This window comes from Oncorhynchus masou, chromosome 20, assembly GCF_036934945.1.
Source record: "Oncorhynchus masou masou isolate Uvic2021 chromosome 20, UVic_Omas_1.1, whole genome shotgun sequence".
Taxonomy (NCBI): domain Eukaryota; kingdom Metazoa; phylum Chordata; class Actinopteri; order Salmoniformes; family Salmonidae; genus Oncorhynchus; species Oncorhynchus masou.
This window is the reverse complement of record NC_088231.1, coordinates 9,546,981-9,565,195: the sequence shown is the minus strand read 5'-3', so window position 1 is coordinate 9,565,195 and position 18,215 is coordinate 9,546,981. Positions and strand designations below refer to the sequence as shown.

Here is an 18,215-nt window from a genome sequence, read left to right as displayed (position 1 = left end):
TTTGGGCCTTCCTCTGACACTGCCTGGTATAGAGTTCCTGGATGGCAGGGAGCTTGGTCCCAGTGATGTACTGGGCCGTACTCACCACCCTCTGTAGTGCCTTGCGGTTGAGTGCCTTGCAGGTGCCATACCAAGCCGTTTGCAGCCAGTCAAGATGCTCTCAAAAAGTTTGGGGCGGGAGAACGGCAGCATGAGAAAGATGGATAGGAGGCCACCTTAAATAGACATAGGTTGGAACACAACAGGCTGAATAAGTAATTACATATCATAGAAAAATATCCACCAGGAAGGTGTGATTATTGCCAGGAAATATAAACAGTAGAACATGTGTTGATATAGTGCGGGCAGTATAAGCGGGAGAGAGATATTTGAGCATCTGCATTTTATTTAAAAATATATATTTTACCGTTATTTTACCAGGTAAATTGACTGAGATGAGAGAGAATGGGATACAGGAATTAAGTGTAATGAGTCCATTGAGTAGAATATGAACATATGCAGTATTCGTTTTTTTGTGTTGTTTTTATAAGATAAACGGGGCAGGCAGGCATTATAATGTTTCTCCCGGTCTCTGGCCCACACTCCACTCCAGCACAGTAGTAGGTGGCAGTAATGCACTAACAACATAGGATGCCAACTGCCCAAAAATACCACCGAAGAAGTAAACGGACGCGAACAGTGACCAAGAACAATTACCACTTTCGCGTTTTTATTGTTGTATTTAGACGTTTATTAACACACTGGAACTCAAAGTATGCCGATTTTTACTTCACGGCATCACATAATTACCTCAGGTAGTCTGTAATTCGCGTTGGAAACAGGACTTGGTTCATATACCTATGTTATCTAGGTAACGCTTGCTAGGTGCTAACAATGGCTGACTGTATGGTTTTTCACACTCAAATAGCCTCCATTATGGAGGTGCTAGCGAATGCAGCCGTGGCAGAGATCTGTAAACTAGTAGATGACGACTATGCAGTGTTTCGTTTAGAAGTTACTCAAAGCCAGAAAGAAAACAGGGGATTGCGGAGGAAACTCCAGCTACTGGAACTGAAGGTGGCACGGGAGCGCGCAGAGAGGACAATACGAGAGCGCGTCGTCGCCAGTCGTCCCAGTAGTGTCAAGATCCTCGACCGATACAGAGGAATGGCAAGAGGTACATTTTGCAGAAGGTTGAGGGGCTTGGCGCATTTGTTCAAATGTGTTATCCAGAATTGTGTCTTGGTCAGTGTTTGGCTAGTGTGCAATAATTCCCTTGGTTACTTCGCTATCTTGTACAATGTTTTATTTATTTTACCTTTATTTTACCAGGTAGGTCAATAAAGAACAAATTCTTCTTGCACAAAGACACTGTCATATTCTAAACAGATACTTGATTTACTGAATTTCCTTTTGTCATACTCAATTAAAAGCATGTGATGCATGGAACATAATCAATCAATAAATGGCATATAAAGAAGTTATGACAAGTGCTACCTTATATCCTTGCCAATTGTAGACAGTGTCAAGTGTACAATGTAGTATTGAGCATTGACAGTATGTGACTTAACGACTCCTTTTCCCCCCAATCACTCCCTCAGGTGAAGGACATCTCACTGGAGGCCACAGGAGCTTTGTGAAACCAGCGGGACACAACGCGTGGATAGATGACCAACCTATAGCTATAGATGAGGGGAGTGGAACCTCAAACCAACATGTTATTGTGATAGAGGTTAGTGTCTTAATGTAACATAAACAATTACAATAAGTTTAAATGTGTACCCTTTTTTATTAAGAAACACTCCCCTCAGCTATTCATATGCTTACATGTACATCCTTATTTATCTGCCATAGGGGAGCTTGTGAGACTTACATTTTAGTCATTTAGCAGACACTTATCCAGAGCGACTTCAAATCAAACCTTTTGTCACATCCCCCGAATACAACAAGTGTAGACCTTACCGTGAAATGCTTACTTACAAGCCCTTAACCAACAGTGCAGTTCAAGAAGAGTTAAGAAAATATTTACCAAATAAACTAAAGTAAAAAATAATAAAATTAACACAACAATAACGAGGCTATATACAGGGTGTACCGAGTCAGTGTGCGGGGATACAGGTTAGTTGAGGTAATTTGTACATGTAGGTAGGGGTGAAGTGACTATGCATAGATATTAAACAGCGAGTAGCAGCAATGTACAAAACAAATGTGGGGGTTCAATGTAAATAGTCCAGGTAGCTATTTGATTAATTGTTAAGCAGTCTTATGGCTTGGGGGTAGAAGCTGTTAACCTTTCTGGCACAGGCGTTCTGCTAGCGACCCACCTCGACAACATCCGGTGAAATTCAAATTACAGAAATAGAAATATTTAACATTCATGAAAATACAAGTGTGATACATCAAAATAGAGCTTAACTTGTTAATCCAGCCGCTGTGTCAGATTTCAAAAAGGCTTAACCACGAAAGCACACCATGCGATTATCTGAGGACAGCGCCCCGCATACAAAAGCATGAAAAACATTTTTCAACCAGGCAGGTGCGCCACGAAAGTCAGGAATAGCGATATAATAAATGCCTTACCTTCGACGATCTTCTTCTGTTGGCACTTCAAAAGGTCCCAGCTACATCACAAATTGTCCTTTTGTTCAATAATGTCCTTCTTTATATCCCCAAAAACTCAGTTTAGCTGGCGCGCTTCGTGCAATAATTCATCGGTCTTGCTCATATCGGCTACCAAGAGTGTTATCACACAGTCATCCAGAACAGCTGGTGCTAGGACCAAAAGGCTCCTTAACTTCTTGCGTCGAGCAATCCCGTATCCGGGAGCGTAATCATAGCCTCAAGCTCATTACCATAACGCAACGTTAACTATTCATGAAAACTGCAAATTAAATGAAATAAATATATTGGCTCACAAGCTTAGCCTTTTGTTAACAACACTGTCATCTCAGATTTTCAAAATATGCTTTTCAACCATAGCTACACAAGCATTTGTGTAAGAGTATTGATAGCTAGCATAGCATTAAGCCTAGCATTCAGCAGGCAACATTTTCACAAAAACAAGAAAAGCATTCAAATAAAATCATTTACCTTTGAAGAACTTTGGATGTTTTCAATGAGGAGACTCTGTTAGATAGCAAATGTTCCGTTTTTCCAAAAAGATTATTTGTGTAGGAGAAATCGCTCCGTTTTGTTCATCACGTTTGACTAAGAAAAAAAAATGAAAATTCAGTCATTACAACGCCAAACTTTTTTCCAAATTAACTCCATAATATCGACAGAAACATGGCAAACGTTGTTTAGAATCAATCCTCAAGGTGTTTTTCACATATCTATTCGATGATAAATCATTTGTGGCAGTTGCCTTTCTCCTCTAAACCAAATGGAAAAATGCACGCAGCTGGAGATTGCGCAATAATTTCGACGGAGGACACCAAGAGGACACCTGGTAAATGTAGTCTCTTATGGTCAATCTTCCAATGGTATGCCTACAAATACGTCACAATGCTGCAGACACCTTGGGGAAACGACAGAAAGTGTAGGCTCATTCCTGGCGCATTCACAGCCATATGAGGAGACATTGGAACACAGCGCATTCAAAATCTGGGGCACTTCCTGTATGAAATGTCATCTTGGTTTCGCCTGTAGCATTAGTTCTGTGGCACTCAGACAATAACTTTGCAGTTTTGGAAATGTCAGAGTGTTTTCTTTCCAAAGCTGTCAATTATATGCATAGTCGAGCATCTTTTCGTGACAAAATATCATGTTTAAAACAGGAACGTTTTTTTATCCAAAAATTAAAAGAGCGCCCCCTATATCGAAGAAGTTAACAGCTTCAGTGTTGCTTTCCTCGAAGCGAGCATAAAAGGCATTTGGCTCGTCTGCTAGGCTTGCGTCAGGAGCAATTAGAGTTCAACACCTTGCTCGGGATTCAAACCAGCAACTTTTCAGTTACTTAGCCAACACTCTCAACCACTAAGCTACCTGCCGCCCCCAGACTTCCCTACGACATTGTTATGCAAACCTATTATGTATCGATAATAACCTCCTCTCTTCTTGTGTCAGTCTGCAGATGCAGAGGCTGCAGGTCCTGGGGTCAATCAGGAGGGGACTGAAGGAAAGGACTCAAGACACAGAGACATCCAGACTGGAGCGCTCCCTGTAGCCACGGAGGACCGCGCCGCCACGCCCCAGCCCAGGACCTCACGCAGCATCACGGAGGTCAGTAGAACGCTGAACGCCATCCTCAAGCCAGAGACTGACACAGAGACTAACTGTAACACACAGGCTTTTACACACACGATCTGACCCAGTTAGACTGGGGCCACTGGGCTGTCCTCCTGCTCCCGGCTCAGAGTATTTACTTTACAGTAACCCGAGCCAGATGACTGTTCCTTCCCATCGGGACTCGGGTGACGCGTTAGGGACTGGCAACGATCCGTATTGTTCTTACACTACAGAGATGGACCCTGGCAACATGCCCTTGGGTTTAGAGACACAGACTGATCTGTCTAGAGGGGACTGGAACCAGTGCAGTAGTAGTGTATACCCCGAAGGGTGCCTAGATAAGAAAAGTGAGGTTATAGACTGTGGTGACTGAAAATGGAGGGCGATGCTCCTCTGACATGGAATGTCGTCGAGAATCACTGAGGAGGACACTCATAAGACAGATTTCTTAGATTATTGGGAAAGCTTAGATACAAATCCAAATGTCCCCACCTACTCCCCTTAATCCAAGTTCAGGGATCACGACCCAGTGTCCACATTGATGGGACCTTCCAATTCACAAGGCCACATACTTTTCAATCAGGTATTGAAATCAAACGACAGGACGAGACCCTACACTCGGGGAGGGGGATAAACATTCAGTCAATAGTTAAGAGACGCGGTTCTTCTGCATGTTCTGTAACAAAGGCTTCAGCTGCCCCCTGTTCACCTGTATGTCTCCTACCTTCATCTACACTAACTGAAGTGGATTCAAAGTTGACATCAATAAGGGATCATAGCTTTAACCTGGTCAGTCTATGTCATGTGAAAAGCAGGTGTTAAGGTTTTTATACTCATTGTACATCACATCTGATGTCACCCTATTCTGCATACACCCAACAGCGCTTTATAACTAATATACACTTACTAAATATAGCTTTACATACCTAACAAACACCTACTGTACATGTCAAAATAGTTTAGTCTGGTTTGGCTTTTGCTGATTCATATTTGCATTTTAACAGATGCTCTTATCCAGAGCGACTTACAGTAGTGAGTGTGCATACATTTGATCAGTTATCAGTTGTAGCCTTCATCTGCCTTTCCAGCCGTTTGGGAGATGGGACACCTTTATCCGCCTGGTCAGCCGTTTAGGAGTTGTGGCTTTGAAATTGGGAGTTGTCCATCTCCAAGACTGGCTGCCCGCCAGGGTTTGAGAGCGCATTCTACCCAACATTTTCCCATTACATTGATTTACCCACAACATCATATTTATGTCCGCTGTGATGGCATTAACAATGATGACGTCATTCTGTAAATACAGTCTAGGATGGGTAAACACCATGCTGAAAGTGTTTATTATCTGTGTGTACGTACCTGAGGAAGAGTATTTCTGTGTAATCTGTATCACCTGTCTCTTCCAGGAGGAGGAGGGTCCAGAGGTGCTGCTGGTCAAGGAGGAGGGGTGTGAGGAGGGTCTGGGGAACCCTGAGGGGAACATGGTCATGGAGGACAACCAAACTACACCTCCTCTTGAACCCACAGAGGAACCAGCTGAGCAGCACAGGAACACACACTGTATCACTGAGGTGAGCCCTCTGTAAACTACTGTCTGAATGGTATTAGGTCAAGGCCCATATCCAGAAAGCCTCAAGAGTAGGTGCGCTGATCTAGGATATCAACTTATTCATTACGATCAAAAAGGCAAAACTGATCCTAGAACAGCACTCTGAGACTCTTTGTGGATACTGACCCAGGTCTTGATTCATTTTGTCTTAAGTGTGGGACCATGCCTTTTGAATGATCAAACCATTAAAGAGTCAAGTAATCAAATCAACTAACATATTTACACAATACTCATAGCAATCCCTCTTTGCCCAATGACAAGTAGCTCCATAACAGGGTGCTCATATCAGATGTCTTGATTCAACATCCTCTCGATCTGTATTTCTTACAGTCAGTAGACATGGAGGATGGGAAGCCTGATCTGCTGCTAGTCAAAGAGGAGACAATAGAGGATGTACCAGAGAGCATGGATCTGCTGAGTGGACTAAAGATGGGGGAGCAAGGTAAGAGAGAAATACATATAGCCTACATACAGTAATAGATCTTCAGTGGGACTAGTGATGCACCTGGCTATTATTAAGTGTTCACAGCTAATCTCTCCGAAGACACTGGGGTAGCCCATTCCTTCATTTTGGATGGTGTCTTGCCTTTGTCTGACACTTCAGCAACTGGTTACAGTTTGTTGGTTCTGTTGTCGTTGGAGTGAGGCCTCGCCTACCGGTGAAGTGGGTCTCATTCATTTTTTTGGAAACGATTTTGCTCGAGGGAAGGTTTTGCCAAATCCTGTCGTAAGGAACCCGGAGTAGAGGAACCCGATGGGTTATTGAGTTCTTGCGCCACTTCTGGCCAGTACGATTGGCCCAGTGTTTCTCAAGTTGTCGTTCCAGTTACGCTTCGACAAGAGATACTGAGGTTGGTCATGATGGTAGTATGGCAGGCCTTCTTGGGGGTCAACAAGACGTATGAAAATATCTTGCATAACTTCTTCTGGCCTGGTCTAAAACAGGACCTTGTGTCTTAAAGTAAATCCTGTTATGTTTGCCAGAGGATGGGTCAACTGAACCAAGCTGTGCCGTTTGCACCTCTGCTGCCTATTCCTGCTTTAGATTTGGTATTTGGTATTTCATTAGGATCCCCATTAGATGTTGCAAAAGCAGCAGCTACTCTTCCTGGGGTCCACACAAAACATGAAACAATACAGAACATTAATAGACAAGAACAGCTCAAGGATAGAACTACATACATTTTTTTAAAGGCACACGTAGCCTACATATCAGTGCATACACACAAACTATCTAAGTCAAATAGGGGAGAGGCGTTGTGCTGTGAGGTGTTGCTTTTGAGGAGTTCCATGCAATACTGTCTGCTTTCTTGAATTTGTTCTGGATTTGGGGACTGAAAAAAAACCTGGTGGCATGTCTGGTGGGGTATGTGTGAGTGTGTGTGTCAGAGCTGTGTGTAAATTGACTATGCAAACAATTTGGGATTTAACACATTCATTTCACTTATAAAAAATAAGTGATGCCATCACTCCCCAACTCTCAGCCAAGAGAGACTGGCATGCATAGTATTTATATCAGCCCTCTGATTACAATGAAGAGAGAGATGTGCCACTCTGTTCTGGGCCAGCTGCAGCTCTTGAAACTCCCCATCCCGGATCCGGGATTGTGACTAAGCCTCAGGCTCATTAGCATAACGCAACGTTAACGATTTCTGAAAATCGCAAATAAAATTAAAATAATGCGTTTGCTCTCAAGCTTAGCCTTTTCTTAACAACACTGTCATCTCAGATTTTCAAAATATGCTTTTGAACCATAGAAATTGACTAATTTGTGTAAGAGTATGCTAAGCTAGCATAGCATTTTGTGTAGCATGTAGCACGCAACATTTTCACAAAAGCCAGATAACCAAATAAATAAAATCATTTACCTTTGAAGAGCTTCTGATGTTTTCAATGAGGAGACTCCCAGCCACATACCAGATGCGCAGTGTTTCCTGAAAGCGTCTGTGTGTAGGAGAAATCTTTCCGTTTTCTACATTGCGCCTGGCTACCGAAACGAACCGAAAATGCAGTCACCTACAACGTGAAACTTTTTCCGGATTAACTACATAATATCGACCGAAACATGGCAAACGTTGTTTGGAATCAATCCTCAAGGTGTTTTTTCACATATCTCTTCATTGATATGCAGTTCGTGGAAGCTTGCTTCTCTCTCTGTGCCCCATGGAAAAATACTGGCAGGTGACTTTTGCGCACCAATTTCGGCGCAGGACACCGGGCGGACACGTGGTAAATGTGGTCTCTTATGGTCAATCTTCCAATGATCTGCCTACAAATACGTCACAATGCTGCAGACACCTTGGGGAAACGACAGAAAGGGCAGACTCATTCCTCTTGCGTTCACAGCCATATAAGGAGATCATGAAAGACAGAGCCTCAAAAATCCTTGTCATTTCCTGGATACCAAGTCATCTTGGTTTTGCCTGAAGCTCACGTTAAAGGGCACGCACAGAGAAGATATTTGTATTTCTGGACACGTCAGTGTTTTCTTTCGAACAGTAGCAATTATATGCATAGTCGAGCATCTTTTTGTGACAAAATATCTTGTTTAAAACGGGAACGTTTTTCTTCCAAAAATGAAATAGCGCCACCATAGGTGTAAGAGGTTAACTATGTCTTTCCTTGCTGCACTGGACCACACAACTGGACCATAATCAAAATTAGGCTAAACTAGAGCTTGCTTTTTGGAGTGTGGCGTCAAAGAAGCAGAGCGTCTCTTTATTATGGGCAGACCTCTCCCCATCTTTACAACCATTGAATCTATATGTTTTGACCATGACAGTTTACAATCTAAGGTAAAGCCAAGTAATTGAGTCTCCTCAACTTGTTCAACAGCCACACCATTCTTTACCAGATTCAGCTGAAGTTTAGAACTTAGGGAATTATTTGTACCAAATACAATGCTCTTAGTTTTGGAGATGTTCAGGATCAGTTTAATACTGGCCACCCATTCCAAAACAAACTGCAACTCTTTAAGGGTTTCAGTGACTTCATTAGCTGTGGTTGCTGATGTGTATATGGTTGAATCATCAGCATACATGGACACACATGCTTTGTTTAATGCCAGTGACAGGTCCTTGGTAAAAATAGAAAAGAGTAGACAGCTGCCCTGTGGTAAACCACACTTTACATGTTTGACATTATAGAAGCTTCCATTAAAGAATACCTTTTAATTCTATTAGATATATAGCCATAACACACATTTTTTCAACAACTGGTTATGGTCAATAATATCAAAGGCTGCACTGAAGTCTAACAGTACAGCTCCCACAATCTTCTTATTATCAATTTCTTTCAACCAATCATCAGTCATTTGTGTCAGTATAGTACATGTTGAGTGCCCTTCTCTATAAGCATGCTGAAAGTCTGTTGTTAATTTGTTTACAGAGAAGTAGCATTAACAGTTTACTAAGAGCTGGCAGCAAGCTTTTTGGTCTGCTGTTTTTTTTGGTATGCTGGCTTCCCTCCAGGCCTGAGGACAAAGACTTACCTCTAGGCCCAGATTAAAGATATGACTGATATGAGTGGCTATAGAGTCAGCTACAAATCCTCAGTAGCTTTCCATCTAAGTTGTAAATGCCAGGAGATTTGTAATTACTGATTGATAACAATTTTTCCACCTCTCCCACACTAACTTTACAGAATTCAAACTGCTGTGCTTTTCTTTCATTATTTGTTTTTTTTATGCATGAATACGATGGCTCACTGTTCATTGTTGGCATTTCCCGCCTAAGTTTGCCCAATTTGACAATGAAGTAATCATTAAAATAATTGGCAACATCAAATGGTTTTGTGATGAATAAGCCATCTGATTTGATGAAAGATGGAGTTGAATTTCTGCCAGTAATTTTCCATCATTCTTTATACTATTGATCTTGGCTTCATAATACAGTTTCTTCTTCTGTTGTATACATAATTTCTCAATTTGCAGTAAGTCAGATGTGCAGCCAGACTTATTAGCCACTCCTTTTGCCTTGTTTTTCAATTCCTCATCAATCCATGGAGCCTTAAGAGTTCTAACCGTCAGTTTCTTGACAGGTGCCTGTTTCATTACGCTTTTTTCCCGACATTTACTGACACCGGCCATATTCAACGGGTGTTGTACACTTTAGCTTAACAAAATAAAGTCCCAGTATTTAAAGATGACCGCAATATACCGATACACTAACGCTGAAAATGTAAAAAATCTTAGCATAAAACATAAGTCAATTTGACCCCAGAACTGGTTTATAGACTCAATACATTAAAGACTTTAACTTCACTAGAGTACGCTAGCGTCCCACATGGCCAACATCCAGTGAAATTGCAGAGCGCCAAATTCAAAAACAGAAATACTCATTATAAAAACATACAAGTGTTATACATCGGTTTAAATATGAACTTCTTGTTAATCCAACCACGGTGTCAGATTTCAAAAAGGCTTTACGCCGAAAGCATACCATGCGATTATCTGAGAACAGCACACTCAGCAGACAAATCATTACAAACAGTTACCAGCCAAGTAAAGGAGTTACACAAGTCAAAAATAGCGATAAAATTACTCACTTACCTTTGATGATCTTCATATGGTTGCATTCACAAGACTTCCATTTACTCAATAAATGTTTGTTTTGTTTGATAAAATCCCCGTTTATATCCAAAAACTTTAGTAAAACTTTTAGTAAAACTTCAACTGGTTTGACAATAACGTCGTCAATATAAAAGGTAAACAAAAAAGGCGTGCTCTCGGTCGTGCACATGAAAAACCTCTGGGACACTGTAGGGTCCACTCATTCAGAGTGGTCTTACTCGCTCATTTTTCAGAATACAAGCCTGAAACAATTTCTAAAGACTGTTGACGTCTAGTGGAAGCCATAGGAAGTGCAATTTGAGTCCTAAGTCAATGGATACTGTAATGGCATTCAATAGAAAACAACAAACATAAAAACAATTATCAGGTTTTCAGTACTGTTATACTCACAGACTATATTTGAACAGTTTTGGAAACTTTAGTGTTTTCTATCCAAATCTACCAATTATATGCATATCCTAGCTTCTGGGCCTGAGTAGCAGGCAGTTTACTTTGGGCACGCTTTTCATCCGGAAGTGAAAATAGTGCCCCCTACCCTAGTGAAGTTAAGATTGATTACCTGCTACATTCAAAGATAATCAACCTACAACACTACACTAAACTTCACGTACTTGTGGTATTGTTGTGTCTCTGACTGATTAAATTACATGACAGGCTATTTTATCAAATCGATTACCTAACGTTTGATTGATTACGTGATTGAATTAAACCATGCAACAATTAACCTGGGGCACCACAGAAGGGTGTTTATAGAGCTGCTGACTTCCGAATAAAGTCTTAAAGATGTTTTATGTCAATAGCAGTCCATTATTAATCGTCACCTTATTCAGTCTTAACTAGGAATTTTACAACGTTCAGATATCTTCACAAACCCTGGCTAACAAGTTTAATAACCGGAAGGTTCAAGTTCAAACCCCCGAGCTGACAAGGTACAAAATCTGTCGTTCTGCCCCTGAACAGGCAGTTAACCGACTGTTCCTAGGCTGTCATTGAAAATAAGAATTTGTTCTTAACTGACTTGCCTAGTTAAATAAAGTTTAAAAAAATATATATATACATAAATATATAAAATATATAAATAAATAAATATAAATATATATATAAATATATATATATATATATATATAAATAAATAAAAAATATATATATATATAATATATATATATATATATATATATATATATATATATAAATATATAAATATATAAATAAATATATAAATAAATATATATATAAATATATATATACACATATAAATAAATATATACATAAATAAATATATATATTATAAAAAAGAAATTTAAAAAAAAACTATATATATATATATATAAAATATATTAAAATATATAAATATATATATATATAATATATATAAATATGAAATATATATATATATATATATATATATATATAAATAAATATATAAATAAATAAATATATATATATATATATATATATATATATATATAAATAAATATATAAATAAATAAATAAAAAAATATATATATATAAAATATATTTTTTTTAAATCTAAAAGAAAAAGTCCCTAGCGGATGAAACCAATATGATGGCTGGTTACACAAAGAAAAGGGGTTGGGTTTGAATCAAAGATCGGGAAGACTGAGGGACAAAGGGGATTGGGTCTCTGTCGGACCTTGAGAAGCTATGCTACCATAAATACAGAATCTTATGCATTCTAATAACCGCGGAAAAGGAAAATGCAAGATATAAACACTCAGCAAAAAAAGAAATGCCCCCTTTTCAGGATCCTGTCTTTCAAAGATAATTCGTAAAAATCCAAATAACTTCACAAATCTTCATTGTAAAGGGTGTAAACACTGTTTCCCATGCTTGTTCAATGAACCATAAACAATTAATGAACATGCACCCATGGAACCGTCGTTAAGACACAAACAGTTTACAGACGGTAGGAAATTAAGGTCACAGTTATGAAAACTTAGGACACTAAAGAGGCCTTTCTACTGACTCTGAAAAACACCAAAAGAAAGATGCCCACGGTCCCTGCTCATCTGCGTGAACGTGCCTTAGGCATGCTGCAAGGAGGCATGAGGGTTGCAGATGTGGCCAGGGCAATAAATTGCAATGTACGTACTGTGAGACGCCTAAGACAGCGCTACAGGGAGATAGGATGGACAGCTGATCGTCCTTACAGCGGCAGACCACGTGTCACAACACCTGCACAGGATCGGTACATCCAACATCACACCTGTGGGACAGGTACAGGATGGCAACAACAACTGCCGAGTTACACCAGGAACGCACAATCCCCCCATCAGTGCTCAGACTTTCCACAATAGGCTGAGAGAGGCTGGACTGAGGGCTTGTAGGCCTGTTGCAACAACATTGTCTATGGGTACAAACCCACTGTCACTGGACCAGACAGGACTGGAAAAAAGTGCTCTTCACTGACGAGTCGCGGTTTTGTCTCACCAGGGGTGATGGTCGGATTCGCGTTTATTGTCTAAGGAATGAACGTCACACCGGGGCCTGTACTCTTGAGCGGGATTGATTTGGAGGTAGAGGGTCCGTCATGGTATATATGTTGATACAAATATTTACACATGTTAAGTTTGCTGATAATAAACGCAGTTGACAGTGAGAGGACATTTCTTTTTTTGCTGAGTTTATTTACACTGAGCTGCGCTTCGATAGATGGGTCGAAGATGGAAGACTGGTTTGCCTAGCAGAGATCGCCCTTGTCCTTTGTAGAATCTTTCTGGTCGTAGTGTTGTAGAACGGATACGTTGAAGTACCCTGTCTTCTCATAGGATTATCTGTCCTTTCCTCGGCCACGTACATCTTTAGTGAATAAGAGTTCAAAGTTCATACCAAGTTGCCATACTCAGCTCGTCCTGTATTCTGGCTGGTCTATTCGAAATTCATCCTTTCCAGCGTGGTGATCGTCACCTCCTTCACGTTGAAATGAGCCCTTTTAAACGTATGGACATCAGTCCTCACGCCTCACTAAAATTACATTTAATCTTTTCACAAATAGTTTCATATTTAAACATTTTAAATTGCACAACACTTCCATGTGAATCTGATAACTAGAATGTGTGGCCTTTCCAAGATACAATTTATGTCGTCCTATCATCAGATATAATCCCCAGACAACAACTGATCTGACATCATATTCTTTAAGTACCAACGGAGACTTTCAACTGGTTGGATTACACAAATATTGTACCTTTCCCCAACGTTTTGATGTTACCATATTCTCTCTATGTTAACAAAGGGCTTTCCAAGGATCCATTCTGTAGGGTGGAGGGAAAAGGTATTTATGGGGGTCATAAACCTCATTACAACAGGGCAACGTCATGACAATATAAATATATAAAGATATATAAACTTGGTAATGCTTTCACTGATTGCACATAAGGCAGCATTTCCTCAATGATTTTTTTTCAGCAGTGGTGGAAAGTTAGTGAGGGTGGGTCGTTTCTGTGGCCAGCGGTGCCATCTACGACCAAACATTTTAGAGGACCTCTTGACCGCAGAGACAAATTTTGTTGCTTTAAAGCAAATTTCCTACAACTCTATACATTTTGCCATGGAGCAGAGATATTATACAGTTTTAAAGCTAGTTTCCTACCATTCTACACTTTGTCATTGCTGCTCGCAGCTATGCATTTTTTAAAATGTATTAATTAAATGAAATCAATGCAACTTGTGTTTACATACAAAACACACATAATGTATGAACCTGACCAGGTAATATCCCCCAAAAACTCCATATGTAGAGTTCTCTGCCATTTTTGTAACCTCTTCCTGCAGGTGATTGGCTGGAGGCTAACAGAGGAGACTGGACGGCCATCTTGAATTCCCAGACCGGTGGAGCCAAGGGCTTACGGGACAACATCACTGAGCAGGCCAGGACCAGAGGCGACAAAGTGGAGGTCAGTGGCTGGGACAGCGTCCTTAACTCGGAGCTGCGGAACAACACTGTTAAAAACAACCAGAAACAGATAGTTGAACTTACTCTCCATGACAACAGACCGACTGAGCCCTGGGCTAGGCGTATATTTGGTCTGCGGGTACGGGGAGGTGTCTGTATGCGGCGGGAGAGACAGTCTCAGATGAAAGAATGTTGTGAACGTCAGGCTAGGGCTGAACTGTGGTTACCATTTTATAATGTCATGTTTCTGTGTCTAGAGCAAATGGCTTCTTACATAAACCTATATGCTTTTCTGTTGAATTTGTGTTTACAGTCTGCTGTCCATGAGAGCCTGCTGTCATCCGGTGTTGCTGGTGGGAGAGACTGGGCCTCTGAGGTGGCTAGTCACAAAGCCTGGCCCCGGATCAGAACCCTGGATCAGCAGCCTTCGCTCTTCCTTCCCGAGTCGGAACCAGGACCCAACTACGAGGGACAGAGAGTCCACCACCACACAGAACACAACCAGTGGACAGGTGGACTGAACAACCTCAGTCCTGGTGGTCATCAGAGAGACAGAGGCTCTAGTCAGGGATCCAGTCTGCAGCCCAGACCCTTCTCTTCACAGTCTCAGTGCAGGGATGTAGCAGGGCCTGGGGCTGATAGAGATAGACCCTCCTGTTCCTATGATACAAACACCACAGTGTCCATGATAAACAGTGCAGGTCTTCCTGGGCTTCAGCCTTCACAGAGAGTGGTGGGAAACCCCCTGGTAGGAGTCTTTCCTCTCCATCAGGATCTCGTCTAATGCCTGGTGAATGGGTTCATAGAAGGTCTGGGTCTAACCTTCCTCATTTAACTCATAGTTACCCTAGCAATACAGACAGAGTCAGGATGGGTGTTCAGCACAAGCGCTTCCTAGCCTCTAACACAGCGCAAAGTCCCAACAACACCCAAACAATGGCTAGAGGTCAAGGAGGGAGCTCAAAGACTAACCACCTGAGGCTGGCTCCTGCTTCTACCTCCTCTGGTGTCATTGGGAGGCCGAGCATTAGGACTGACGCCGACAAGCCGTACACCTGCCCAACGTGTGGGAGGCGCTTTGCTAAAGCGAGCTATGTGAAGATGCACCAGACCGTTCACACCAAGGAGAAGCCCTTCAAGTGCAAACTATGTTACAAGAGCTTCTCCTTCCTGACTAACCTTATCAGACATAGGAGTGTCCACAATGGGGAAAAATCATAGCAGTGTGGCCTGAGATGTACACAGGGGGTGTCAGGGTGACATTATAGTTATGTGAAGTGTCTTTGGGTAAGAGAGTAATTAACCACATACTCCTCATTAACCCTTTGTTAACTTGTCTTTTGAAACAGGTTTGTGTAAACTGTTTTGAGAGAGAGAGTAAACCTGGGCTAGAACAAGGATAGTTGAATATTTACCTTACTGAGGTGATGTAGATGGAATAAAGTAATTGTATTATTTTCTACTGTGTTCTTGATAACACATTGTTCTTCATAAACAAATCTGCTCTGAGCTTGAAAGATGGTGATCATGAAGGAGATTTGATGTGTAATGTAATAAGCAATGGCGTATTTGAAAAGAACAGCATGCATACCCTTTTCATTTAACCACATCCTTTGAGCTATGACGCCAACCATTAAGTATGAGGCGTTATACGTGCCTATTCCTTGATTGTAATATTCAACTGATAAGGCAATGCCGCAATAGTGATTATTGGAAGAATTGAACCGCTCATGCAACGAGAACCGGAAGCACCGACTGCTAGCAGAGCAGAGTGGATGATTGTAAGTAGAAACTTCAGTGCAAACTTGTTTGGAATACTGTTGTGGGGGGTGCAGACTGCTATAGAAGGTTGACTGGAAGATAGCTACAGATTGTTAAACCAGATAATGTGATTGAACCAAATATTTTTGGTATCCATTACTGGGAGTTACAGGTTAGGTACTGTTTGGTGTAGCACAGAGAATTTTCTACCAACCCTAAATTCAAATTGTATTGGTCACATACACATATTTTGCGGGTGTAGCTAAATACTTATGTTCCTAGTTCCAACAGTGCAGTAGTATCTAAAAATGATTCACAACAATACACGTAAATCTAAAAGTAAAAGAATGGAATTAAGAAATAAATATTAGATCGAGCAATGTCGGAGTGGCATTGACTAAAATACATTAGAATATAATACAGTATATACATGTGAGATGAATAAAGCAGTATTTAAACATTATTAAAGTGACTAGTGTCCCATTATTAAAGTTGCCAGTGATTCCAAGTCTGTATATAAGGCAGCAGCCTCTAAGGTGCAGGGTTGTGGAAGCCTAGTGATGGAAATGTAACAGTCTGATGGCCTTAAGATAGAAACTGTTTTTCAGTCTTTCGGTCCCAGCTTTGATGGACTTGTACTGATCTTGCCTTCTGGATGATGGTGGGTGAACAGGCAGTGGCTCAGGTGGTTGATGTCCTTGATGATCTTTATGACCTTCTTGTGACATTGGGTGCTGTAGGTGTCCTGGAGGGCAGGTAGTTTGCTCCTGGTAATGCATTGGGCAGACTGCACCACCCTCTGGAGAGTTGCCATACCAGGATGTGATACAGCCCGACAGAATGCTTTCAATTGTGCATCTGTAAAAATGTGTGAGGGTTTTAGGTGACGAGCCAAATTTCTTTAGCCTCCTGGGGTTGAAAAGGCTCTGTTGTGCCTTGTTCACCACACTGTCTGTGTGAGTGGTTTGTTTCAGCAATGTGTACGCCAAGGAACTTGAAGCTTTCCACCTTCTCCACTGCGGCCCTGTCGATGTAGATAGGAGGGTGCACCCTCTGCTGTTTCCTGAAGTCCACGATAATCTCCTTTGTTGTGTTGACGTTGAGTGAGAGGCTGTTTTCCAGGCACCACACTCCGGGCCCTAACCTCCTCCCTGTAGGCTGTCTTGTCATCATTGGTAATCAAGCCTGCTACTGCTGTGTCGTCTGCAAACTTGATGATTGAGTTGGAGGCGTGCTTGGCCACGCAGTCATGGGTGAACAGGGACTAGAGGAGGGGGGCTGAGCTCGCACCCTTGTGGGGCCCCAGTGTTGAGGATCAGCGGAGTGGAGGTGATGTTTCCTACCTTCACCAGCTGGGGGGGGCCCAGGACCCAGATGCACAGGGCGGGGTTCAGACCCAGGGCCTCGAGCTTAATGATGAGCTTGGAGGGTACTATGGTGTTGAATGCTGAGCTGTAGTCAAACAGGTATTCCTCTTGTTCAGAGTGATGGCGATAGCATCGTCTGTAGATCTATTGGGGCGGTAAGCAAATTGAAGTGGGTCTTGGGTGGCAGGTAAGGTAAAGGTGATATGATCCTTGACTAGTCGCTCAAAGCACTTCATGATTACAGAGGTGAGTGCTACGGTGTGATAGTCATTTAGTTCAGTTATCTTAGCTTTCTTGGGAACTGGAACAATGATGGCCATCTTGAAGTATGTGGGGACAGCATACTGGGATAGGGAGAGATTGAATATGCCCGTAAACACACCAGCCAGCTGGTCTGCGCATGCTCTTAGAACGCGGCTAGGGATGCCATCTGGACTGGCAGCCTTGCGAGGGTTAACACGTTTAAATGTTTTACTCACATCAGCCACGCAGAAGGAGAGCCCACATTCCTTGGTAGCGGGCCTCGTCGGTGGCACTGTTATTCTCAAAGCGTGCAAAGAATGTGTTTAGCCTGTCCGGAAGCAAGACGTCCGTCTCTGCGATGTGGCTGGTTTTCCTTTTGTTGACCCTGCCACATACGTCTTGTGTCTGGGCCATTGAATTGAGATGCGGCTTCATCTCTATACTGACGTTTGGCTTGTTTGATTGCCTTGCGGAGTGAATAAATACACTGTTTATAGTCTGCCATATTACAAGTCGCCTTGTCATTGTTAAATGCTGTGAATGCTA

General features: G+C 41.7%; 1 protein-coding gene across 1 annotated transcript; it reads left to right on the top strand.

The window, feature by feature from the left end:
- Window positions 1-46: 46 nt before the first annotated feature.
- On the top strand, window positions 47-15,760 carry LOC135506884 (uncharacterized). Its single transcript, XM_064926304.1, has 7 exons — window positions 47-1,156; window positions 1,581-1,711; window positions 4,045-4,200; window positions 5,610-5,774; window positions 6,143-6,254; window positions 14,178-14,299; window positions 14,612-15,760. The coding sequence occupies exons 1-7, from the start codon at window positions 874-876 to the stop codon at window positions 15,080-15,082; spliced, it is 1,440 nt and encodes a 479-aa protein (XP_064782376.1). The 5' UTR covers window positions 47-873; the 3' UTR covers window positions 15,083-15,760.
- Window positions 15,761-18,215: the final 2,455 nt, after the last annotated feature.